The 26,767-nt window shown below is 34.8% G+C and overlaps 1 protein-coding gene and 1 pseudogene across 10 annotated transcripts in view; both read left to right on the top strand.

The window, feature by feature from the left end:
• Positions 1-26,767, top strand: part of SPATA17 (spermatogenesis associated 17) — a 215,146-nt gene that overhangs the window by 95,796 nt on the left and 92,583 nt on the right. For 9 of the 10 annotated variants that reach the window (XR_012375661.1, XR_003212173.2, XM_073884110.1 and 6 more), the window contains exons 7-8: positions 351-554; positions 7,857-8,005. Coding sequence is in view for 8 of the 10 variants with exons in the window: in XM_073884110.1 (XP_073740211.1) it covers positions 351-554; positions 7,857-8,005 (353 nt within the window). In the remaining 2 variants the exon portion in view is untranslated. The remainder of the gene's footprint in view (positions 1-350; positions 555-7,856; positions 8,006-26,767) is intronic. The other variant, XM_073884113.1, reaches the window with a different exon arrangement.
• Positions 6,717-7,279, top strand: LOC112839330 (ubiquitin-conjugating enzyme E2 C pseudogene; annotated as a pseudogene).

Below are 26,767 nucleotides of genomic sequence, written 5' to 3'. Positions count from 1 at the left end.
ATATACATAGTTAACAGAAAGAATGACTTAAGGTCCTTCTGTAATTTTTTCTAAAATACGGTTATATAAAATATGCCATATATGCCAGGTAGAAGCTATAGCTCAGTGATTTTTAACATTTTTGGTCTTTAACTATGAATGATTCTGAAATTGTTGGTCTGGAGTGTAGACAAAGTGAGTATTTTGTAATCTCCTTAGATGAATTTAAAGCCAGCCTCTAGTTAAGAACTAGAGTTCTACTTAAAAATAGTCCTTAAACATATGAAAATTTTTATGATACAACTTCATCTTCCTTTTACTTCATGTAAAAAGTTAAAGTTAAAAATAACAATTATGTTCTTTTTCTTTAGATTCCAGGTATATACAATTCACCATTCAGAAAAGATCCTGATCCCTGGGAATTGAGGTTACAAAAGGCAAAGCCTTTAACATACCAAAGGTCTAAAGTTAAGCAGAAGCGCTGCATCAGCCTTAGCAGCTGGCTAGCTTGTACGAGTGCCCGTTCCTTTCCTCGATCTGAAATTCTGCCACCCATTGATAGGAAACAATGTCAGGTACTCATTAGTTCTGTATAAGAATTCTGTCAATGATTGTATTCTTGCTGTTTTTTTTAAAAAGTTACTGTTCTTTTGTCTTTGTGACAAGAAAGGAAAATTATTTTTTATGGAATCCAATTTTAAATAATAAACATAAAGTATGTTTAAAATATGTATGAGGGAAGTAATCAAATAATTCTATGGTACTGAATTTTATTATTTCAAATACGAAGTTAACACTTAAGATTTTGGGCTAGGATCATTGTTGTTTTTCTTTAAAAACATTGTTATAACGGTACTTGTTATATTGCTAGAAAAATATGATGTGTTCTGATGATTCATATCTATATACAGTTGTAAACATAATTTAAAAGTATAAGTTGAGAGAATTATAGAGGACCCAAAACAATGCAAGACTCGGGCAGAGACAAAAAAGTCTTCCCTGTGGGTTGCTATAGAGCTGGACGGACAAATGATTTCCTAAGGCTATAGGGTGGAGTGGGATGTGTTGAGTGAAGATCATCACTGTCCCAAAGGCCCCATTGATCATCCCCATCGATATTTAATTTGGAGTAGACAACTGCCACCAGGGGGCATCAACCTAGAATTGGGTTGATTTGGGTTCACTTGGCCAGATTCCCAGAACTCCCACCAAGTAGTTCCCAACACAGGTCTTCCTCTGTGTATCTTTTGCTATGTAATGAATAACTTGAAAACCTGATGGCTTAAACCAACCCACATTTCTTCTCTCACAGTTTCTGTGGGTCAGTGTTGTAGGTACAGCTTAGGTGAGTGCCTCTGACTCAAGATCTGCCATGAAGTTGCAGTCACGGTGCCGGACAGTGCTGTGATTTCATGTGGACACTCAGTTGTAGGAAAGAGCAGGAGGATGAGGAGACCCTCTTCGAGGGTCACTCATAGGGTTGCTTGTTTTCATATCTCAGTCGCTCACATTGGCCGTCTGTAGAGCTGCCTCACTGGCCGCTGGCTTCCCTCAGGGGAGTGATCTGACAGAGAGTGAGAGGCTCCTCAGAGCAGAAGCCACAAGCCTTTTCATGACCTCATGCCACAAGTGACCTCCCATTCTGCCATATTTCATTTTTTAGAAGTGAATAAATCCAGTCCGCTCAAGGGTTTGAATCCCAGAAAGTGGGATCGTTGGAGGTCATCTTAGAGACTGCTTTTCACACCCCCAGCCATTTCATCAACTTGCTAGAGGACAACTTCATCTATGCCATAGGGCAATTTCCCACTTTGCTGTAATTATTTGAGATGTTACGTATTCACTTTCTGTAATTGGGTCTTTTATTCCCTTTATTTGTGCATTCTTTTTTTTTTTTTTTGCTCTCTTAAAATTACTAATTGATAATCCTATTTTTAAAAAATACCATTAACTGATGGCTTATACTATATTATAGAAAGAGCTGTAAAAAAAAAAAAAACTATACCAAAAAACATAGAAGCTGAGAGTGCTCCCTCTTTCTGAAATAAAGTGGCAGGAAGGGGAGAGTTGAGCAAGGGGACAAAAGAGAGATAATTTGGAAAATTTTCAGTTTATTTTGGAACATATCTTCAGAGTATGGTTTCATTATTCTTTTCAAAATATAGGTTATACCAATACTCTAATAAAGGCATTTATAAAATAAATTTTATATTCTAGGTAACTGAATTTTTACCATTTGAATTATGCATATTACTATTTCGGATGATGCAAGTAATGATTTTACATGATACCATCAGAATGAGCAATTCAATTTATTATTCTATAATGAAGATAATTCTAGTAACTCCATTGCTTGTGTATTAAGTGTTCAGTGATTGCTAAGGTGTCAGATATAACACTATATATTTGAATACTTAATAATCCATATTTTATGCTATATTCAATGAGAGAGCTATTGGTAATACATGGAATTCATAGACTAATTCTGAATGCAACTTCTTAGGAAATGTGAAAATGATATGGTATTGATAAGATATAGGTATGTAAATGTATCTGAGTTGGAAACACTGTAGAAGTTATCCAGACCAAACTGCCACACTGTATAATACTCACAACGTTAACCATACACATTTAGTATCATTTTATATGAGTTTTATAATACTTATATTTCACATTAACTTTACTGCTTTGCTTTGCTTTTTTATGCTTTTATAATATAGCTTATTTTATACTAGTTTTTATTTACTCTTCATCTTTATTAATGTACTTTTCTCAATATAACCCTTTTAGTACCTTACATGGCTTCCCCCCATAGCATTCTATGTATACATATATGTATTTAGTATTTATGGAATGCATATGGAAGAAATATACATATAGCTATATATAAGGTATATGTGAATAATATATGTGGACAATTTTTATACATATATAATATACATGTAAAAATGGTTATATGTATTTGTATGGAAGATGTATACCTATATATTTATATAATAAATATAGTAAATAAATACAATAAGTATATAAATATATGTGGGAAAATATATATATATATATGTGATCGAGATGTTTTCCGACACCAACAACTAATTCTCTGATTCTCTGACTACTATTTGGTGTCCAGTGATTCAAGCCAGTTTTAACACTAACTACCAGGAATTGGTGCAGACTCCGCAGCTCAAGGGCTTAACCCCACAAAATTGTTCTTCACTTCACATACTGGTAGCAATTTCTGGGTCTCCTGTACTTCTTACTGAGCTGGCTATAAATTGAGGGGTCCCATGACCCCATCCTAAGGTTTGATAATTTGCTAGAACGGTTCAGAGAACACAGGAAGACATTTTATTTACATTTGCTGCTTTATTATAAAGGATACAAATAAACAGCCCAGTGAAGTGGAACATAGAGTGAGGTCTGAAAGAGTCCAGAGTGCACAGGCTTCTCTTCTTATGGAGCTGGGATGCACCTCTCTCCCAGCACATAGATGTGTGCGCCAGTTGAGAATCTCATCAAATCTCCTTGTGTAAGAGTTTTATAAAGCTCAGTCTGGAACTCCATTACCTTTCCCTGGAGATCAGAAGCAGGGACTGGAAATTTCAACCTTCTAATCATTTGGTCTTTCTGGTGACCAGTTTGATCAAGAGGCTACTAAGGACCCAACCTAAATCACCTCATTAGCATAATCTCAGGTGTAACCTTGTTTATCGATAACAGAGTCACCCCATCACTCAGGAAATTCTAAGCATTTTAGGAGCTCTATGCCAGGAATCAGTGACAAAAACCATCAGATATGTATTTCTTATACTACAATAGTGTGTGTGTGTGTGTATACATATATATATATGAAGGCACATAGAAAATATTACATACATTCATATAATGATATACATGTGTGTGTGTGTGTGTGTGTGTGTATATATATATATATGGGATACACATGTATATGGAAGATTTTTTTTTTAAAGATTTTATTTATTTATTTGACAGAGAGAGACACAGCGAGAGAGGGAACACAGGCAGTGGGAGAGGGAGAAGCAGGCCTCCCGCGGAGCAGGGAGCCAGATGCTGGGCCCGATCCCAGGATCAGGACCTGAGCCCAAGGCAGACGCCCAACGACAGCCACACAGGCGCCCCTCTATGGAAGATTTTATATATGTATATGTGTGTATACATATGCAGATATTTGCAGATAGATATACATACATGTGTGTACCTACACAGATACACTCATAAATCACCTTTATCATACTAGCATACCACATACTAGCATACTACCAAATAATGATCCTTGTTAATTTTCTTTTCTTTTTCTGCTCCCTTCTTTCTTCCTAATTCTCTCTTCCCTTGTTCCTTTTCTCTTTTCTTCTTTCCCTGTCTCCTTCATTCCTATCCCTGGTCCTCCTCCCTCTGCTCCACACCATTTTAATCTTCTTTTTCTTACTTCCTTTTTTTTTTTCTTCCTTTCTTCCCATTCTTCCTCAACCCATTGTTTCATCCCATCTTCTTCTCGCTCAGCTTCCTTTGGCTTCTTCTTTTCTCACTTCCTCTTCTTCTTTTTTTCCTTCTTTCCATTCTTGTTTTCACAGAATGGGATTTTTAATGTTGTGGTTTTATTGGACTGAACCACATTTACTATATGTTACCTAATAATATGAAAGGTATATACGTCATTAGGGAGATCTAAGATTATATATGCTATATTACAAATGGTAATATTTATACTCTGATGGTCTGTCTGTACTTGGGAGGTAAATTTCTCAAGTGTATGAGACAATCCTGGGAGTTTAAAACATAACTTCATTATTATTTCAGAGAAATAATATTGAATATTATTGAGAAATAATATTGAAATATTATTGAGAAAATTTTAAAAAGTACAAGATGACTATAAAGTAACATGGGAAAAAATATAAAGTAACATGGGTTGTTAAAAATATAGAAGAACATAAATATATTTGACCCTCATAATTAGGATTTGGCTGGATGCAAATAAAGTCAAACTTTGGAAAACTATAGCTAAGAGTCGAAGGAGACTTGTAGATTCCGGTTGAGCCTGGGCATTACAGGGATTAATATTTGGAAATGAGCACAATGAGCAGTTCCGAAGTTTGAAGCTATGCCCAAAATCTGAGGCCCCATGTCACTCCACATATGATCAATATTAGTGATCACTTGAGATCTAAAAGGCTGTCTATCAACAGAAATACAAATTAACAGAAGCTTTGGCATAGGAGAAGTTTGACAGTATATGGCATTTGCTAACCAGGGAGAAGTTCTGTTGAGCTCAAAGGCAAGACACTTGCCGAAGTGTCTTGGACACTTGTCTAAGATATAAGTGTATGGACCAGGCACTGATAGATAGAGAGAGGTGAATGTGATTACGGGAGGATTGGGGTCACAAAGATATTGAACCCATCAGGAACACTGGGTCTATTCTTATTCTAAATTTTGCTGCTTGAGTTGGGCTCCTCCTTTTTCATTTCCTAGTCTCTTTGGAAATAGTAAGTTCCAGAACAAGTAGTGGGTTAAGTCTTAACAAATGGGTATGTTTTATGTTGATACACCAACAAAGTTTAGAAGGTAGAGTTTGGCCGCTTAGAAGACCATTCCTCCTTGTGAATGCTGGTCCCTTCAAAGTCCTAGCCTTGTGCATTTCCTTATATATTTGATTCTGCTATTCAAAACCTTCTCCAAACTTTTCTTGAAACTAATAATGAAAATAAAGCCAGGGGTATCATTTGTGAATGTTTAGTATGTTCTCAGTACAATGCTAAGAGTGTTACTTACATTGTCTTATATATCTTAAGAGCACTTTTGTGAGATGAGGATTATTCCATTTTACATATAAGGAAAAAGGTCTAAAGAAGTAATTTTCCCCTGATAACACAACCATGCATTAATTTTTAAACCATAAAATTTCTCGAAGTAAAACATTAAGAATCTGAAAAAAAAATAATAAATCCCCATTTGATTTCTTAATAGTGAACTTGGATTCATGTTACTGTATCTTTAAAAAGTAAAGTTCCAATAAAAATCCATTAACTACTTTCAAATATAGCAATCCTCCTGTCCAGCTGTGAAAAGTACTAGATGATACTTATTTGCCATTTGTGTTATTTACGGTCCATGACTTTTATGGTAACTGGTTCCTATTATTGGTTTCTATTAATGTAAAACATAAGTGAACATAAATGAGGCGTGAATCATTTCTTTTTATTAGCCCCACAGTCTTCAGTCAGTGCTTGCTGTAACTCCAGCTGTGTCTTGTTAGTGATAACCTATTTAAAGAAGAGATCTTTAAGGATAAGGAATATGATTAGGAATCTTTGTCTATTTTATATCACTTCTGTCTTGTACAACAACAGTGGTGGGAAAAAAAGCAGTATGTAATTAATGACATAGTAAAATCCGGAGCCGCCTCTGATTTGTATTGTTTAATATACTAATTAGACAACCAGTGGATTCTAGTAATTAGTATAAGTAACTACTAATTTAAAGCTAGGATATCTTATAAAACACTGTTGTAGCTTATGGGCTTTCCTCTGCTATATTTGTGTCATTAGATGGTTACTTTGGTATCAGAGTTATTATGCAATAGAACTTAGAATTTTTACTAAAAGCAGTTGCAGTTGTGCTCTCCGAGTTCCTGTCTCTCTCCCCGCAACGCCCGGGATGGCCTCCCAGAACCGCGACCCAGCTGCCGCCCGCAAAGGAGCCCAGCCCAGCGGGAGCTGATGACCCTCATGATGTGACAAAGGCATCTCTGCCTTCCCTGAATCCGACAACCTTTTCAAATGGGTGGGGACCATCCATGGGGCAGCAGGCACAGTTTATGAAGACCTGAGGTATAAGCTCTCGCTGGAGTTCCCCAGTGGCTACCCTTACAATGCGCCCACGGTGAAGTTCCTCCCACCCTGCTACCACCCCAACGTGGACACCCAGGGAAACATCTGCCTGGACATCCTGAAGGACAAGTGGTCTGCCCTGTATGATGTCAGGACCATCCTGCTGTCCATCCAGAGCCTGCTAGGAGAACCAAACATTGATAGTCCTTTGAACACGCATGCTGCCGAGCTCTGGAAAAACCCCACAGCCTTTAAGAAGTATCTTCAAGAAACCTACTCGAAGCAGGTCTCCAGCCAAGATCCCTGACTGTCCAGCCTCTCTCTTTGTGTTGTCTTTTTATTTTCTCCTTAGATAGTCTTTCTCTTCATTTCTGTCTAGGACTCTGTATCTTAAGCTGTGGTGTCATTTTTGTTTTGTTTCTGTTTTTTAAATTAAGTCTCTGGTTGAGCCCTTGTGATGAATATATTAAATAAATACATTGGGTTTTTTTTTAAAAAAAAAGAATTTTTACTAAAGAACACTTAAATTAATTACAGTTATGGCCCTCTGTTTTTGGAGGGTTACCAGTTAAATGTAGGATGTGGAATTCACTTAAAAGCTTTATTTTAATGAAAAAAACCTTGCTATCCTATTTCTATTGATAGGAAGGCTTTTTGAAAGCAATGCTGAGAATCTTTTCTAATATCTTCACTTAAAAAGGGAGAGAATTCTTTTTAAGTTATATCGGAAGAAATTTTTTTTTAATTAGAAAACAAAGTAACATAACTACAAATTTAACAGTTTTAGCGTAAAAAGTCTTTTGATGTAAGTAGAGAAAATTTTGGCTAATTTAAAATATTTTAGTATTTTAACTTCAACTTGTATGAGCATTTTTTGAAGTTGTGACATTCTGTGTATTTTCTAATTAAGAGAACAGCTTGTTCTTTTGGTAAACTTGGTATACTTTGTAGATATTCAGCATCCTTAATCATCAATAATATGACAGAAAGTCTTCCATAATAAAATATTTCCTCATTCTTTCTTGACAGGGACCATTCCGTGATATCACTGAAGTATTAGAACAGCGCTACAAGCCTTTGGAGCCAACATTGTGGGTAGCAGAACCAATCAGTGAGTTAAAGGTGGCCAGAGAAGAATTCAGAAGACAGGAATGGATGCGAGATGTAAATGACAATATGTGAGTTCTTAGCTTAAAAAAAAATAGCTGTAGTATGTGTGGTGCCTTAAGTGATTTAACATTTTGTATTTCCTGATATTGTGGAGAATCTTTTATTTGTGAGAAAAGGAATTCAGAAGCAACCTATTGAGAAGCAACCGTTTTTCAATATGCAAATATGCTACATACTTATATATATATATTTATTATATACACATATATACACATTTATATATATAAATACACAGACATATATATACATTTATATTATATAATATATAAATTTATATAATTTTATATTATATAAATAAATATGTTGGGCGCCTGGGTGGCTCAGTTGGTTAAGCGACTGCCTTCGGCTCAGGTCATGATCCTGGAGTCCCGGGATCGAATCTCACGTCGGGCTCCCTGCTCAGCGGGGAGTCTGCTTCTCCCTCTGACCCTCTCCCCTCTCATGCTCTCTATCTCATTCTCTCTCTCAAATAAATAAAATCTTTAAAAATATATATATATTATTTATATTATATTATAATTTATAAGATATTATAATATAGATGTATTTATATAATATATACACATTTAGAATGTTTTACATTTATATAAATGTGTATATATTATAAATTATATTAATATATAAATTTATGTAAATGTGTATATATTATATAAATATAAATGTGTATATATATAAATGTGCATATATGTATAATATATATTTATATGTGCATATAAATATATATATAAATGTGTATATATGTGTGTGTGTGTGTATGTAACTCCTCAAAGCAAAAGAAAATGAATGGCATTTCAAGGGGATAAGTGACTACTGTCCATGTATATATGAAAATAATTACCTTAATTATCTGGTGAAAGCCTATGATGATTCTAAAATAAGATCCAGTAGAACAAAAACATTTCTCTTAATGTGGACTAAATTTAATTTGGAAACATTGATACACATTTAATAAATCAGGTGCAGTGTAGGAGGTTAGTGTCTTTACTACTGAGGAAGATGACTGAAAAAGATAAAGGAAATTCTCATAGTAGATGCAATTTAAAATTATTTTATTAGCCTCACTGATTTGGGTCTCAATTCATACATCTTTCTCCAAAGCACTTCCTCTCTCTCAAGGCATTTGTCATCAATATAATTGTATGTAATTTGTAAACAGACCACTTAAAATCTAGAATGGCTTTTTAAAAGTTATTATTATTGTCCTATAATATATCCTGTAATTATCTTTGTATTGTGTCTTATAATAATTCTTTAATATTATAAATATTCTAATTAATAAGATAATTATATTCTAATATAAATTATTATAATTTTATAATTATAATATAAAATATTGCTATAAATTCTTATATAATAGTCAACAACATATAAACTTATTTTTACATAATTTATAATATGAACTAGTCATCATATTATAAATATAATGATAATTCCAAAATACATTACAAAGTATGTTTTGTTATGTAAAGAAACTAGAATTACCTCTCATCCAGCACAGTGGATTTTGGATCATTTGACAAGTCAGGAGGGATATATAATGTGCCTTATTTTAATCATGCATTTCTGAAAAGTCTCTTTAAAAATAAAAATTTTCACACAAACTCAGATGAAAGATAAAATTGGCATGCATCTCAAGTAATTTTTAGAAATTTTTTATTTCATAGCAATTAATTGACATGAAATAATTAGCTATAGAGTATTCCATACCTTCCTTCAGTAATTAACAGTCACCCAATGTATGATGAATAAAAAAACAAAAAACATTTATTTCCAATTGGTTTTGGGGAGGTAGATTTGTTTTACCAAAGAGATTATACAAGATTAATGCTGCTCAGACTTAGTCAAGCAAAATATGCAATTTAGTGATGAATATCTAAAGAGTTACATTACTCAGAATTATTTTTGTTTTCAATGATGCAAATCTTGTTATTTATCAAATAATAAGATTAATTGCTCAAATAATTGACCACATTAATATTTCTATAGAAATCACTGTGTATCAAAGATACTGAAGTATCTTTTTGTAGTATCTTCCTTTATAAGCCTGGAAGGAGGAGATATCAATATTATCCCCGAAGAAAGGTGCTCCACTTGTACTTTCCATGGAATACTTGTAAATATCTTCAACCTCTGTGGATACCATGCAGATGACCCTTTACCCTGAAGCTTTCAGATGGAAAATGCTTCTAGGATTATCAACCAATCAGGAACAAATCCAGCTGGGAATACTCAAGAAATTACTTATAGATTTGAATCTACCATGTTTTTAGCAAGGGGGCTAAGCAGTTGGTTTTAGCAACTAGCCTATGGATAATTCAGGTTTTTTGAGAATTGAAACAGTGATATTTTGTAGCTTCTTCTAAAACCATTTTGGTTTTCATATACTGCGTAATGTAATTGTATCTTGTGAGGCAGAGGAAATGTTAGAAATTTAGATTTTTATATCTTTACAGATAAGAGTTCTGTGATAGAAATTAGGAAAAAAGTATTCCTTTACCACAGAGATGCATAATTTTTTAATGCAGAGGGTCCTATCTACATTAGGGGCCTTACTTAGTATGACCTCATCTTCTTACATCTGCAACAGTCCTATTTCTAAATAAGGTCACATTCTTTTATGTTCTTCAAAATAAGCGTAGGAAGTGGGACAATATTTTACACATTGAGTATGGATTACACAGGGTTTTTTGGAAGCATTTTAGAGCTTTATTCTTTTTCCTAAAGAAATTTATTCCAGTTTCATTTTTTCTTAAAGAAAATTATTTTTCTTATTCATATGTCTATCTTTATGAAACCAGGAAATTAAATAAGCAATTAGTAAATAATTGCTGAGTAACTTTTATGTGAAAAGCTCTCAGCTAGATACTGTGAGAAATATACAGAGGTGTTTTTTGATTTAACAAATGCTTGGGATTTAGCAGTGAATAAAATAGACAAATTCTCTGTTCTTATGGAACTTCTGTGCTTCTAGCTTTAAATCAAATCAGAAAACTTAAAGAAATTCTGAGTAAGAATTGCCATAGATAAGCACTGGAAAATCAAGTGTGTATTAAAGACAGTATGTGTCATGATTTTTTTTTTTTTAATGTAGCATTTGCTCTGGTCTCTGCTGGTCTAGGAAGGTGTTCTTCAAAGAGAAGGAACTAAATTGATTCTGTGAAAGATGGTTTAGATTTGATAAAGAAAAGATAAAAGCAGACTGACGGTATGAAAAAAAAAATGACAGTAGAGAAAGTTCACAGGACAATGAGAGGACCAGTTTGACAGAAGCTAATGTTCATGTGTGAGGCAGTAGAAAGAAAAAGTGGGCAAGGCTTCAAGGCCAAGGATTGGAGGGTTTATCTGTAGACAATGAAGAATTATTTAAGGTTTTGGAGTAAAAGGATGTCATAGAAAGAATCTGTATTTGTGGGACAATTGTATTTGAAAAGAAATGTGCTGGAGGGAAGGAAAACCATGAGGAGAATATTGCAGTACTTTGGTGAGAGGTAGTGGAATAGAGCCAAGGTGATGGCAGGACTCAACATTCAACTCTTTTCTTTACCTTCTCCTTCTCTATGTAATGTGTGAATGATTGCTTCTGATTGAGAGACCAACTCCCACCTCTACGCCAATGCTTCCCACTGTAAATCTCTAAGATCTTACTCTTACATTCCAGATTTATATTTTCAACTGCCATTTTTATTTACTTCTCCACCAGATGTTCCCAACTCAGTGTATCCCACTTTGGCCTGCTTCTTCTTATCTTGAATGTGAATTGTTAACACCAACTTTTTGCCCAAGGTAGGGACCTATAAGTTACACTGTTATCCTTCTCCAGCATTCTCTTGGTCCTCAAACCCTGTCTGGTCTACCTTTTAAGTATCTCTCAAATTCAGTCTCTTCCTTTCTAATTCTGATTTAATTTAGGCACTTGTAAGTTCTTCTTTTAATTGCTATAAAAAGCCTATCTGGTCTGCCCAGTCTTATTCCCATTCAGTGCATTTACCACAATACTAGAGAAATTTAAGCAAGCTGTTATTCAGACAAGATACTTTTTAATGGCTTCTTATCAACTCCAGGATAAATTTTAATTCTTTGTCACAAGATACAAGGTCCTTCAGGATGGGGTCTAGGCTTGTTTCTCCAGCCAGTCTGCCACATTTCTTAAGAAACTCTGTGCTCCAGAGCTACTGAGGTGCTTTCATCCTCTTTGTACCCCATGTGCTCTTCTGCTTCCATTGAGGAGTTTTCTAACTCCCATGATTTACTCAATCTGAAATTCACTCAAAAACATAAAAAAGGATTATTTTTACTTTTTAAAAAAATGGAAACAGCAACACATATTTGTTTTAGATTTTTTCAGAGAATATTTCAAAGAATATTTTTAGATGTAAAATGGAACCATGCAAGTTGCCCAGATGACGTGGAGAAAGAAATCATTGTTATTAAGAGGTGGAAGAAGTGGAAGGCCATGCCATCCAAGAGCTATCCAAGTAAATGTCTAACTTACCCATCAAGTGGCAGAGATGGAATGGGGTGGGTGATCATAAGTCAGGTGGTATAGGCTGATAGGGGCTTCACTTAAAGTCTTATGAGAGGGACTAAGGTCCTATATGTTAATACCTTCTGTTAATTGTAAACATTCTGACTTAATACAGAGAATATAATTATGCAGACTATAACTGGGTCCAAAATGGAATGGACTTAAGACATTGCAGTAGAAGTCAGTGCCAGTCTGTGTTCTGGAAGGCAAAATAATGCTCCCCCCAGCCTCCACCCCAGAGTCCAGAACCTCATCTCAGGAGCCTGTGAATATGTTGTACCTTCCATGATGAAGAGGACTTTGCAGATATCATTAAGAATTTAAAGCTGAGGGAGATTATCCTAGATGATCTGGGTGGGCCCAATGTAATCACAAGGGTCCTTAAAAGTGGAAGAGGGAGGCAGAGATTTGACTACATGGAAGGTCAGAGTGATGTGATGTGGGAAAGACAACTCGTCTTTGTTGCCTTTGAGTACAGAGTAAGCAGCTACAACCCAGGAATACTGTCAGTCTCCAGCAGCTGGGAAAGGTAAAGAAATGAATTCTCCCATAGAATCTCCAGAAGGAGGGGCTCCTGGGTGGCTTGGTTGGTTAAGCACCTGCTTTCGGCTCAGGTCATGATCTTGGTGTCCTGGGATCAAGCCCCACATCAGGCTCCCTGCTCAGTGAGGAGTCTGCTACTCCCTCTGCCTGTCCCCCTGCTCGTGTTCTCTCTCTCTCTCTCTCCCTCAAATAAGTAAATAAAATCTTAAAAAAAAAAAAATCTTCAGAAGGAATACAGCCCTGCCAACACCCTGATTTTAGCCCAGTGAGACCCATTTCAGACTTCTGACCTCCAGAACTCTAAGATAATAAATTCGTATTCTTTAAGCCACTAAGTTTGTGGTGGTATATTGTAGCAGCAATAAAAAACTAATACAACTTGTTCTTCAAATTAAGGAACTACCTTGCTAGATCAGACTTTGGTGTTTAGATTAATTATAAACCTGAGCTAAACTTGAGGGAAATCCTTGGATTCCTAAAGTTTTGAGATTCTTCTGCAGGTTTAAGGTATGGTCACTTAGAGGATTAAAAAAATATGATTGTGGCTTGAGCCTCCCTATGAAGAGAAGTTCATGATTGAATCATAGTATAAGGATATTATATTTTAAGTTGTATAGGCTTTAATAAGAACCTGAGTACAAACCACTGAAAAGCTGTCTCTACATCTTTTTGAAAAATAAAAGGTGTTAAGTTTCTGATAGTTATTGTAGGAGAGGCAAAACTTTCCCTCTACCCCCTTAGGGTTTTCAGCTGGGCCTGAGAATTATATTGACCTAAGAAAGATTAATAGGAAAAGAGCACACACATTTATTAAATATAAGTATTACGTGACACAGGAGCCCCATAAGGAAATGAACACCCACTAATGGCAAGTCCTGAGTGCTTATACATTAGCTTGAACAATGAGAAAATTTTTCTACAACTGTAGAAAAATAAAATGTGTGGGGAGACCAAAGGAAGATAAAAGTTATTTAACAAGTTCTGTTTTACAAAATTCTCTCGGCTTCAACTCCTCATCTCTGGTGACAAGAACATTTCTTTTCTCCTGATATAGGAAAGTCAGCTATCCTATGGGCATGTTATCTCCTGATTTTAGGGGAAAAAAAGGGGGTGGGGAGTTCAGATCACGTTTCATGTACCTATTCTTTTCAAGTGCTTTTAGTTCAAAATAATCCTTTGCCAAAGTGGCGTTATTTGGGATGACACGTTTTATCACCCTCTGTCATTCAGATTAGGTGAAATGGGAGACATCCTATACATATTTAGTAGCAAAGCAGAACTAGCTCTGCCATTTGTTGGCACTGGTGAAAAACATTCAGCATCTATGAATCCTATGTATCTGCCTTCATTCCCTCAGATTTGCAACCTAGCTTAGACCGAAGGCTTGGTAAATAGATTAGTCATTTTTAAACCTTTTAAATATTGCTCTAATTAAGTATCAGTATCATTTTATAGACAGTTACCATTGGAAAAATGTTATGGGAAAAGTTCAGAAACTAGATGTAAATAGTTTTTAAAAAGGGCATTTTAAAAAATGTATATAGAAATAAGATCTGGTTATATTTTTCACTAAAGAGTAGTGATAAAGAAATTTAACACATCTCAAAACTTTTTTGACTTTTGGGATTTTCAAACACTTTAGACCTTTATAATTTGCATATTTTCTGAACTGTTATTGTATTATAAATAGGGATTATCATATATTTTCAGATAATGTTTTCTTAACAATTCAACTTTTATTTGTAACTCTTCCATTTATTTTAATTACTAGCACAGTGTGCAACATTTATTAATCAGCAGAGCCTTTTTAAGTTAAAATACTAAATTAGCTAACCCCATTAACACAGACTACTCCAAACAAGCAGTAATAGGAGAGGTAGTTACTGTGCAAATCGTATTAAACATGCGGGTGCTCTAGGGCACAGTTAAGCATGATTACCCTCTTTTGATCCAGTATTCCTCTGCCTCTCCCAGCTAATTTCCACTGGAAATTTACAAAGTGCTGCCTTCATTTTTCCAGCTTAATTTTTCTAATGAAGTTCTGGTACTTTATAAAACTGGAGATACAGATAATAAGCCTGTGTATAATTAAGAAGTTCTAGGATTTGTCTACAAAAGAGCCCTTTATTACTTTGGCTCTACAGTGAGAACTGTGCTCTTGTTTTGTTCACAATGTCCCTAAAAAAAAAAAAAAAAAAAAAGATTTTTTAAATAAATGACCACAGAATACTAGAATTCTGTTTTGACAGACATCTAAGGCTAAAGAAGTTTAATATTTATGACAACATAACTGATAATTTGGAATACTTTTAGTGATATCCTGAGAATATTAAATACACTTTTGGTGTATGTAATTGAACAAGTCATAAAACAACACTTGCAGTCTTTTAGTTTGGTATTATCAGATTCTATGCACTCTTCCTAATACAACGCCTTGACGTATGCTAGATAAAGTTTTGCCAGTCGACTTTAGGTCAGTTGATGAAGTACATGGAATTGCTCTTTTGAAAGAGGTATAGTCATTTTGTGCCATATTCAACATTCTTATATTGTTCTGGCATTTATACAGCCTGGATTTTCCTGTTTCAGTTTAGTGTTTAAAAAGTGTGCTGGGGTCAGAAGAAGCTTGAAACCTGAACTGAAGTTTGCCAGACAGAGCAAGGAGAGTGGCGAGAGGAGGTAGCCTGGATAAAGCCATCTCTGTGTTACAAAGTGCATAGCTTATGAGGATTTCAGCTTGCCTTCTGAGGTATCTTGTGAAACTCAGCTCATGGCTTTGGTACCTCATGAAATGGGGCAGAGACGAGTTGGAAAGTCTAGGTGGAGCCAGAGTGTAAAGGGCCATGTGAACAATGATAAAGTATTTGGACTTTACCATATAAAAGGTGGTATAAAACCCTCACTGGAGTGAGGGGGTCAGATAGATTAAAAATATCACTCTATACTAGCTCAGTCCATGGGTAAGATATGGGAGTCAGTGGTGACAAAGACCAGTTAGGGGACCTAAGTTACCATAGTCCAAGTCTGCGATAAAGAGGACTTACAGTAGAATAAGGACATTGGTAGTGGAGGGGAAGAGAAAGGTTGCCAGACAGCTTTATAGGTAGAATCCTATAAACCCTAAACCAAATTTGGGGAACAGTCTGATAAGGTGTGGATGGTGTGGTCAAGGGCACAGATACATTTAGAATCACTGTCTTAGAGCTTCCTTAGCTGCAAAGGACAAAGATCCATTCAAGGTAACTGAAAAGGGTGTAAGGGTGTGTTTGAAAAGATACAGCAAGGAATCTTATAGAAATATGAGGAACCAAAGAGAAATTGGACTAAAGTGACCTTGGGGGCTGCAGGGGCATGATTTCTCTCTCTAGTGTCATCTCTGCTTTTCTCTGCATTTCTGCCTCTTATCTTCTTTCTGCTGGTTAGCTTTATCTGCTAGTAGTGTCTTTCTCATAAATCTTCAGCTTACACTTAGTTGTCATGGCTGTTCCAGGCCTGATGCAGTATAACGTTCCAGCTCTAGAACCCACAGCTAGTTATAGTTTTCAGTTCAGATTCCTGAAAGAGAATCTGTTTTGTTCAATTTATAAAATCGAACTAGCCCACGTAAGTGGTAGGATTGGAACACAATAAATAATAAATATGTGTTAATGTAATGGATATGTTAAATTAACATATAAATAAAACTAACATATATAAACATAAAACATAACATACAAATGTATATAAATAAGTCACAGTTGTGATCCTGGGGAGGGTGTGTTACATTATATCAAATGCAGTGTTTTATGGGAATAGGGCCATGAGCAAATATTTCTTCCGATTGAGGGCTACCAGGCAGGGAGTCCTTTTAGTGCCTTGACTTGATGGCTTCTGGCTGAGTTGATTGGCCAGATGGTGATGTCCTTACTTGACTAAGGGAAAAATACAGGCATACCTCAGAAATATTGCAGGTTTGGTTCCAGACCATGCAATAAAGTGAATATTGCAATAATGCAAGTCAAATGAATTTTTTGTTTTCCCAATGCATATGAAAGTTATTTTGACACTGTAAGTTGTCAGTATATTAAGTGTATGCAACAGCATTATTTCTAAAAATGTCCATACTTTAACTTTATTACTATATATAAGTGATGAATCACTAAATTCTATTCCTGAAACCAATATTACACTACATGTTAACTAACTAGGTTTTAAATAAAAATTTGAGACAAACAAATACTCTAAAGGCTCTAAAAATTTAATTGTATAAGGATAATTAAAGCATTCTTTTCTAACAAAAAATATAAAAAAATAAAAATACTTTATTACTAAACAATGCTAGCCATCATCTGAGCTTCCAGCAAGATGTAATCTTTCTGCTGGTTACAGGGTCTTGCCTCAGTGTTAATGGCTGCTGACTGATCAGGGCGGTTACTGAAGGTTGGGGTGACTGTGGCAATATCTTAAGACAAGAGTGAAATTTGCCATAGCAGTTACCTCTACCTCTCAGGAACGATTTCTCTGTAACATGCGATGCTATTTGATAGAATTTTACCTACAGTAGAACTTCTTGAGAGATTGGAGTTAGTCCTCTCAAACTCTGCCACTGTTTTATCAACTACCTTTTTGTAGTATTCTAAATCCTTTGTTGTCATTTCAACAGTCTTCACAGCATCTTTACCAGGAGTAGATTCCACCTCAAGAAACCACTTTCTTTGCTCATCCATAAGAAGCAACTCCCCATCTGTTCAAGTTTGATCATGAGACTGCACAATTCAGTCACATCTTCAGATTCCTCTTGTAATTCTAGTTCTCCTGCTATTTCTACTCCATCCGTAGGTACTTCCTCTATTGAAATCTCAAACCCCTCAAAGTCTTCCATGAAGATTGGAATCAGCTTCTTCTAAACTCCTATTAATGTTGATATTTTGATCTCTTTCCATGAATCATGCATGTTCTTAGTGGCATCTAGAATGTGAATCCTTTCCAGAAAGTTTTCAGTTTACTTTGCCCACATCCATCCGAAGACTCACTATCTAAGGCAGCCTTACAAAATTATATTTCTTAAATAAGATTTGAAAGTCAGAATTACTCACTGATCCATGGCTTCAGAATGGATGTTGTGTTAGCAGGCATGAAAACAACATTAGTCTTGTACATCTCTGTCAGAACTCTTGGGTGGCCAGATACATTGTCAGTGAGTGGTCATATTTTGAAAGGAATCTTTTTTTCTTCGCAGTGAGTCTTAACAGTGGGCTTAAATATTCAGTGGGCTTTAATGTTGTGAACGGATGTGATGTCCAGGCTTTTTTGTTTCATTTACAGAACACAGGCAGAGTAGATTTAGCATAATTCTTAAGGGCCCTAGGATTTTTGGAATGGTAAATGAGCACTGGCTTCAACTTAAAGCCACCAGCTGCGTTAGCCCCTAACAAGAAAGTAAGCCTGTCCTTTGAAGCTTTGAAGCCAGGCATTGACTTCTCTCCAGCTATGAAAGTCTTAGATGGCATCTTCTTCCAATAGAAGTCTATTTTGTTTATATTGACAATCTGTTGTTTAGTGCAGCCACCTTCATTAATTATCTTAGCTAGATCTTTTGGATAACTTGCTATCACTTCTGTATTAGCACTTGCTGCTTCACCTTACACTTCTATATTATGGAGATGGCTTCTTTCCATAACCTCACGTACCAACCTCTGCTAGATTTCAGACTTTCTCTGCAGCTTCCTCACCTCTCTCTGCCTTCACAGAATTGAATAGAGTTAGGGCCTTGCTCTGGATTAGACTTTGGCTTAAAGGAATGCTGTGGCTGGTTTGATAATTCTATCCAGACCACTCAAACTTTCTCCATATCAGCAATAAGGCTGTTTCATGTCTTTATCATTTATGTGTTCACTGGAGAAGCACTTTCAGCTTCCTTCAAGGACTTTTCCTTTGCCTTCACAACTTAGCTTATTGGAACAAGAGGCTAGCTTTTGGCCTGTCTTGTCTGTTGACATGCCTTCCTCATTAAGCTTTATCATTTCTAAAGCTTAGAGACATGTGACTCTAACTTTCACTTGACTACTTAGATGCCGTTGTAGGATTGTTAATTGGCCTAACTGCAATATTTTTGTGTCTTAGGGAAGGGGAGGCCTGAGGAGAGGGAGAGGGAAAGATGGTGGAAAGCCGGTTTGGCAGAGCTGTCAGAACACACAGAACATTTATTAAGTTCCTTGTCTTATATGGATGGGCATAGTTCACGGAGCCCCAAAAGCAATTATAATAGTAATATCAAAGACCACTGATCACAGATGACTGTAACAAATATAATAATGAAAAATGAAAATAATGAATAATGAAAATAATGAAAAAGTTTGATGTATTGTAATAATTACCTAAGTTTCACAGAGATTCAAAATGAGCAAATGCTATTAGAAAAATGGCGCTGGTAGACGTGCTCAAAACAGGGTTACCACAAACCTTCAATTTGTAAAAAGCACAATATCTGAAAAGATCAATACAGCAAAGTGTAATAAAATGAAGTATGTCTGTATAAGAAGAATTATAGGTTTGATAGAATGGAGGTTTTGGATATAAGTTTAATTTGGGGGCAGCTCTGTTTAAGTTTCCTATTGTGCATCTAGGTAGATATTCCTAGTGAGCATTTGAAAATATTAGTCTTGAGTCAAATAAAAACACTGTATATAGAGATAAAGATTTAGAAATCATCACTGTAGAGGAAATAGTTAAAACCATGGTGGTGGAAAAATCGCCTAGGGTGAAACTATATAGCAAGAAGATTAAGTACAGATTTCTGGGAGTTGCTTTAATGTTAGGACCATGGTTCTTAATTAGGTTGCTCATCTCCATCACCTTAAGGCTTAATATTATATACATATGCCTTCCTAAGTCACAGATATTTTGACTCAGTAGGCAGATGTGTTTGAGATATATGCCATGGTGATTCTAATTCATAGTTCTGGTTAAGATAAGCATCATTAACTCAATATATTGGCAGAAAATGGTAAGCCTGTCAAGAAATTGAGAAAGCAGGGAAGAGAACCAGGAGATATTGTGCAGATGTAAAGAAAAGAAATTTCAGTGCAAGGACTGGATGAATAGCATGATGCAGAGGTCAAGTCATGTGAGAACTAAAAGAATATATTAGATTTGGCCATTGGGAAGTCATTCATTGATAGCTTTGCTTTCTTCTTTAAATATCAGCTAGTTCTTGCTTCTCCCATATTCTTCAGGATATCATAAAAGAACTTTCCAGTTCTTTGCCAAACTTCAGGCATATATCTACAATTTTAGTCTTACCCATGGTGATATTTATGTCTATATGCATATACATCTCTTTCTATATTTATATATGTGTGTATTATGCATATAATGTGTATGCACATTAAAGTATTCAGACATTTAAATTTAAATTTTAATATAAAATTAAAATTTTAAAATATATTTTAAAATATGACAATATGGGCATATTAAATTTAATAAAATAAAATTGTGCCAGTATCATATATATGTCCATGCCTATATATATATATATATATATATATATATATATAGTCACCACTTTTCTAGAATTTTATTTGAATATTCCACTTTAGAATTGTGCTGAAAATTAACATCAAATTAAGCCACCTATATATTGTAGAATCTATATTCTTCTGCTTTTAAATACATTTTGGAACATCTTTGGTACAGTCACAGTTTCTTAAGAATAACTGATTGTGATTTGCATTTCATCCATAGGTCTGCTCAGTAACTTGAGATATATTTTGGCTAGAGACCTTGAAGTCATTGAAAGTGCTATATGCTCCATGTAAATTTTAAAATTAGAGGTTACAAACTAGTGGCTTCTGAGTTGCATACAGTCTCCAGGTCTGTTATATTTGGATCCTACAATTTTCTAAAAATTAAATTAATTGAAAAGTAATTAAAAATGGTAATTAAATCTTTTGAAAATCCAGATTTTCCAGCTTATATTACATGCTAGGTGATCTAGAAACAGTGGGCCCACACTCTTACCTGGCAAGAATTGAAGTTTACATTCTTAGTTTTTACATCTGACTCACTGGTGTTACCTGCCTAGCCCTTCTAGATTAAAGTATTGGAGACCCTCATTCTAGGTGATAAACTCCTCAAGAACAGAGCCCATGACTTATGCAGTATACTGAGTATAATGCTTGACAAATGGTAGGTATCAAAAATTTTTTTTTTTACATATTGAGCTTGAGCTTAAACTAAGTCTGCTTTGTTTTGTCCTAATCTATCTGATCACCCACCAAAATTATTCTCATTGAAAGAAAAATCAAGCAAAAGAAAATGAGTTCCATTGTGATTTCTCTTTGATCTTTATTAACATTACCCTATTAGTCCCAGTAATAGGTGGTCTTATGCTTCTGTTTTTCTTTCTCTTACTTTCAATAGCATTTTCCGAACTGTATCTCTTAAAATGCTAGTCTGGAAATTGCACTACTGGGTATTTACCACAAAGATACAAATGTAGGGATCCAAAGGGGTACGTGCACCCCAATGTTTATAGCAGCAATGTCCACAATAGCCAAACTGTGGAAAGAGCCAAGATGTCCATCGACAGATGAATGGATAAAGAAGATGTGGTATATATACACGATGGAATATTATGCAGCCATCAAAAGGAATGAGATCTTGCCATTTGCAACGACGTGGATGGAACTGGAGGGTGTTATGCTGAGTGAAATAAGTCCATCAGAGAAAGACATGTATCATATGACCTCACTGATATGAGGAATTCTTAATCTCAGGAAACAAACTGAGGGTTGCTGGAGTGGTGGGGGGTGGGAGGGATGGGGTGGCTGGGTGATAGACATTGGGGAGGGTATGTGCTATGGTGAGCGCTGTGAATTGTGCAAGACTGTTGAATCACAGATCTGTACTTCTGAAACAAATAATGCAAGATATGTTAAGAAAAAAGAAAAAGAAGAAGATAGCAGGAGGGGAAGAATGAAGGGGATTAAGTCGGAGGGGGAGACGAACTATGAGAGACGATGGACTCTGAAAAACAAACAGGGTTCTAGAGGGGAGGGGGGTGGGGGGATGGGTTAGCCTGGTGATGGGTATTAAGGAGGGCACGTTCTGGGTGGAGCACTGGGTGTTATGCACAAACAATGAATCATGGAACACTACACCAAAACAAATTATGTCATATATGGTGATTAACATAACAATAAAAAATTAAAAAAATTAAAAAAAGAACTAATGATGTATGGTGATTAACATAACAATAAAAATAAAAATAAAATAAATAAACCATGCGCATACACAAACACACACAGTTAGTTACATATATATAAAAAAAATGCTAGTCTGGAAAATGTTCATGAGTTTTCTGTCAAATAAATTTGGGAAAAGTTATATTTAAAACAGTTAAACTTTTTTTTGTGGCATTTACAGTCTTAAGTAGTCTTATAGTCTCAGTCTTAAATAGACTTTTATTTAGTGTGAACTTCAAAGAAGGAACATATAATCTATAGTATTTTGGAAACTTATTTATTTATTCATTCAACAAATATTATTACATTATGTGCCAGGCACTATATTTGGCATTGGGAACAGAGCAATAAATAAGATAGAGATCTCCTGGCTTTATCGATCTAATAATATAGTTGTAATATAGTTGGCCATGAAATCTCCTCATCCACAGACCATAGTTTGGAATATGCTACTCTGGAATATTACTTAACAAAGAATAATTGATTTTCCTTAACGATTTTTTTTCTTTTTTTTAGTTTCAGCTTATTTTTTCCTTAGACCTTCTTAACAATAATTTGTACAAGTGTGTCCCACAGCCTTATTTTCCTTCTTAATTATATGTTCTTTTTTATTAAGTTTTTCATTTTAATTCTAGTATAGTTAACATGCATAATTATATGTTCTTTATATCAATTATACAAGTCCTTAAAATATCTGAGCTCATCCTTTTTAGCTATACTGGCATCTTTGTTAGTTTAAAACATCTGATATAAATGGCCTAAAAGAAGAGCCTGTGTGACTGTTACTTAGCTGGAACATTTAAATTTAGTATCTTTTAGCAGAGATATTTTTTAAAGGTTTTTCACAATTAACTAGAGAAAGGTTAACTCTGCAAAACATATGTCAGAAAGTCGTTGCATAGCCGTAATGAAATTACTGAGTCAGCATGCCTTGAGATTGTTAATAATAATAATAATAATAATAATATATCTGGAAGTTCTATTCTTCTTAAGCTAAGAAAAATGTAAAAAGAAGGGCAAAATATGTCTTTCCATTTAAATTTAGAAGCTTGCAATACGAGCTTACTGTCTAGTTGAACAGATAGTCTTACCATTTGCGTTCCTTAAATATTACATTTCTGTCTCTACCCTGGGGGAGAGACCTGTGTTATTGATATTGCTGCTTAAATAGTTTATGAGTTTTAAATTTCTGCTATGAATTCCACTCTAAGTATAAAATACTTTATATATTAAACACTTAGAGCTATGGTTACATTAAAATCTCAGTGAAAGCTGTCTTCTTCCACAAATGAAGCCCATCTAATTCCTGTCCCAATCTGTTGCTTATTTCATTAACATCTCTTCAACCAAAATTCTAGTAGACTAAAACATCTTAATAGAGCAGTGGACTATGTTTTGAGAGCTTTCTATTGAGATTAATGAGTTATATGTTAGGTTTATCTGGAAATTTGGGTTCTTCATACCTACAGTGAAAACACTTTCTTTCTCATATTGAACGTAGTGAAAAAGTCTTACTTGCTAAAGTTATTCTAAAATTTAGATTATTCTGTATTTAAAGGAAAAATATTCAGCTTTTTGTGGCCCTTTTTTATGAATCAGACCTGAGTCACTTAACCTGATTAGTGTTTTAGTAGAGCTAAGATTACTCAGTATTGAGACATAATTGACATATAGCACTGTATAAGCTTAAAATGTACAGCATAATGATTTCACTTACATATATTGCAAAATGATATGCATTCATTATTCATTATATTAATTCAATATTCATTATTAATTATACACACTACAAATCTAAAACATGTCTCAAAATATAATTGACAAAAATAATTTGCATATTTCCAATTATGTGTTTTATCAAAGTGCTTTATCTTTTTTTTTAAAAAAGCTCTGATTGGTTAATGAGAACTGAGTCATCTGATAATAAGACCAGAAATGAACTGGTTATAACTCAGCCCTCAAAACATTAAATTTACTATTTTCTATTTTATAATAACAATTGTAATATTAAAGTCTAACAGAATCATTTTTGAGCAGGTGTACTTTTAAGATAACATGAAAATTATTTGTTGATTGGTTTATTAGATTAAATCAACTTGCTTGATTCATGTTTAATCTTTCAGTTCTTTCATCACCTCTTTCCAAACTTTTACACATAGGTGTCTTTGCTTGTCAAATTAAGTTTTGTAGACTAGAGAGAATTCCCTCTGGAATTAAAGGAAATGCCTTCCCTTAATTAGCCCATAGTGGATTTTTTTTCCCTCCTATTTTACTTTCTTTACCTACAACTAAATAACTGTTCTATTTTGAACATTACAAAGCTCTGAACCTTTGCTCCTTTTTTTTTCTTGCCCCCCCTTTTCTTTTTTACAAGTATTTTAAATACACGCCTTTTAAGCAAAGATCCTGGGATGAATTCTAGCACTCACTCCTGTATCCCCATTAGGGAGTGTCTGTCCTTCCAGTGTTGTTAATGATTGGGAGGGGCTGCTCATATACTAAGATCTTTATTAATGCAGCATGTGATCTTTTGAGCATATCTACACTTCTGCTACCAACCCCCCCAAAATTAAAAAAAAAATTATAGCAACCATTATTGCTATAAGAAAAAATAATGGCATGATTCCCACTCTGTGTTGTACATAAGATAAAACTGATAATTGATTTGCTGAGAGATTTCTTTGGTCATTTATTACCTCAGTAGTGCATGATCAAGGTATTATCTTAGAGTAACTCTTAATAAGGTTAGAAGTAAACTACTGCTTGCACATATGAAGTTCAATTACTCAAATATTAAGGCAGTAAAATTCATAAGACCTTATTCGTTATGCCATCATCTCATCACTTTACTTTTCTTGTCTATAAAGTGTAGGAGGTTTTAAAAACTTGAAGACTAAATTATTTTGTAACCAATCTGGGATGATGGAAAAGTATTTTTGTTTCCCTTTCCCACATGAAGAATTGGATCTGATAGTCACTTATTATGTAAGAGTCCTGTATTTATTTTATAATTCATATATAAGAAAAATATCTTTTTTCAATAAAAGGTGGAAAATGTCAGACATGTCTTGGTATCAAAGGATCACAAAACATCTGATTTAACAGCATAGTTTAAAGAGAGCAATGTGGTAATCAGCCACCTTACCTTGATCCCCAGGATTTATTAGCCTTTGTAATGCTATGGTCAAGTCTGCCTCTCAGGGAGAAGATCAGCTTAGAGCCCAAATCATGAGCCCACTCTTGGCAATAGTATTTGTGAGGAAAGAATAAAGTCACTGGGACAATATTTCCTACAGATGTTAACTAAGATAAAACTGTTGAAGCTTAGCCTGTTCTGATAGGAGCCAGAATGCACCCTATGAAAAGCATTCTTTCTATTTTCCAAGCAAATTAGCTATGTACTTAAAACACCCCACATGTGTGCTCCAAGCTCTTACCTCTGTAAGAGGTATCTACCCATACCAGTCCCTGACTTGCATGCTCTTCTTCAATTTCCATATATGTCTAATGAGGTCTGACCCATTTGTTACAGCTCAGGTTAGATATTGTCTTGCTCTGGTTTACTATTTCTCTTGCCTCTGGCCTAGGCAAAAAAACTTATTTGCATTCTTTTGCATAGCTCATTGGAAAATTTATTATGATCTGGAACCGAATTGCTAACTTGTAATAAAGCGTGCCTTTTTCCTGAATAAAGTGTCCTTTTATCTTGCCTTGTGTTAATGCATATATTTTACCAGGAGCTGTTCAATAGAGAGAGAGCTGATCTAGGGCAAGTTCGGTGTTTGAGATGTGTTCCCATAGGCATGTATCTGGCATCTCTAAATTGTTATCACCATGTCCATTTTGGGATGATTTACCTAGGTAGAATCCATCATGACTTGCATAACTACCCTCCTAAGCAGTCAAAATTTATGTAAATGTAAACATAAAGACAGATGTTTTGTAGTGTATAAAGATCTAATAGTAATATAAAACTATATATATATATATATTCTCCTTATTTACCATGCAGTCATCTTCACCATAAGACTCTGCATGATCTACTTTGTTTCCTATATAAAGAACCCAGTTTCTAGCTGTGTTGAACCCCTTTCAGTTCTTTCAGCATTCCTTTTTATGCTCTAACTCACCTCCGTATCTTTGTATATATTTTTTGTTTAAAATAGCCTCTACCAGCTTCTTAACTTGACTAACTACTTGTCTTTGAGTTCTGCATACACAGTCTGAAAAGATAACTTTTCTATGTCCCATCTCCCAACTTCTTGCCAGTAAGCCCCCAAGACATATGCATATTATGAACACATATGCATATACAAACATAAACCTTCCTCTGTGCCTTGGTAGCCTCTTGTGTGTACATCTGTCAGAAAACTTAACACATTCTACTGTGTTGTCTTGTCTCCACTCCCGACTTTAAGGTGAATTCCTTTTAGGTATCTTCCATCATTCTACCTCAGTGTTTTTCAAAATGCTTAATA

This window comes from Callorhinus ursinus, unplaced genomic scaffold (assembly GCF_003265705.2).
Source record: "Callorhinus ursinus isolate GAN/ISIS: 27379988/994484 unplaced genomic scaffold, GSC_fseal_2.0 scaffold54, whole genome shotgun sequence".
In the NCBI taxonomy this organism is placed as follows: domain Eukaryota; kingdom Metazoa; phylum Chordata; class Mammalia; order Carnivora; family Otariidae; genus Callorhinus; species Callorhinus ursinus.
This window is presented reverse-complemented; position numbering and strand designations above follow the sequence as displayed.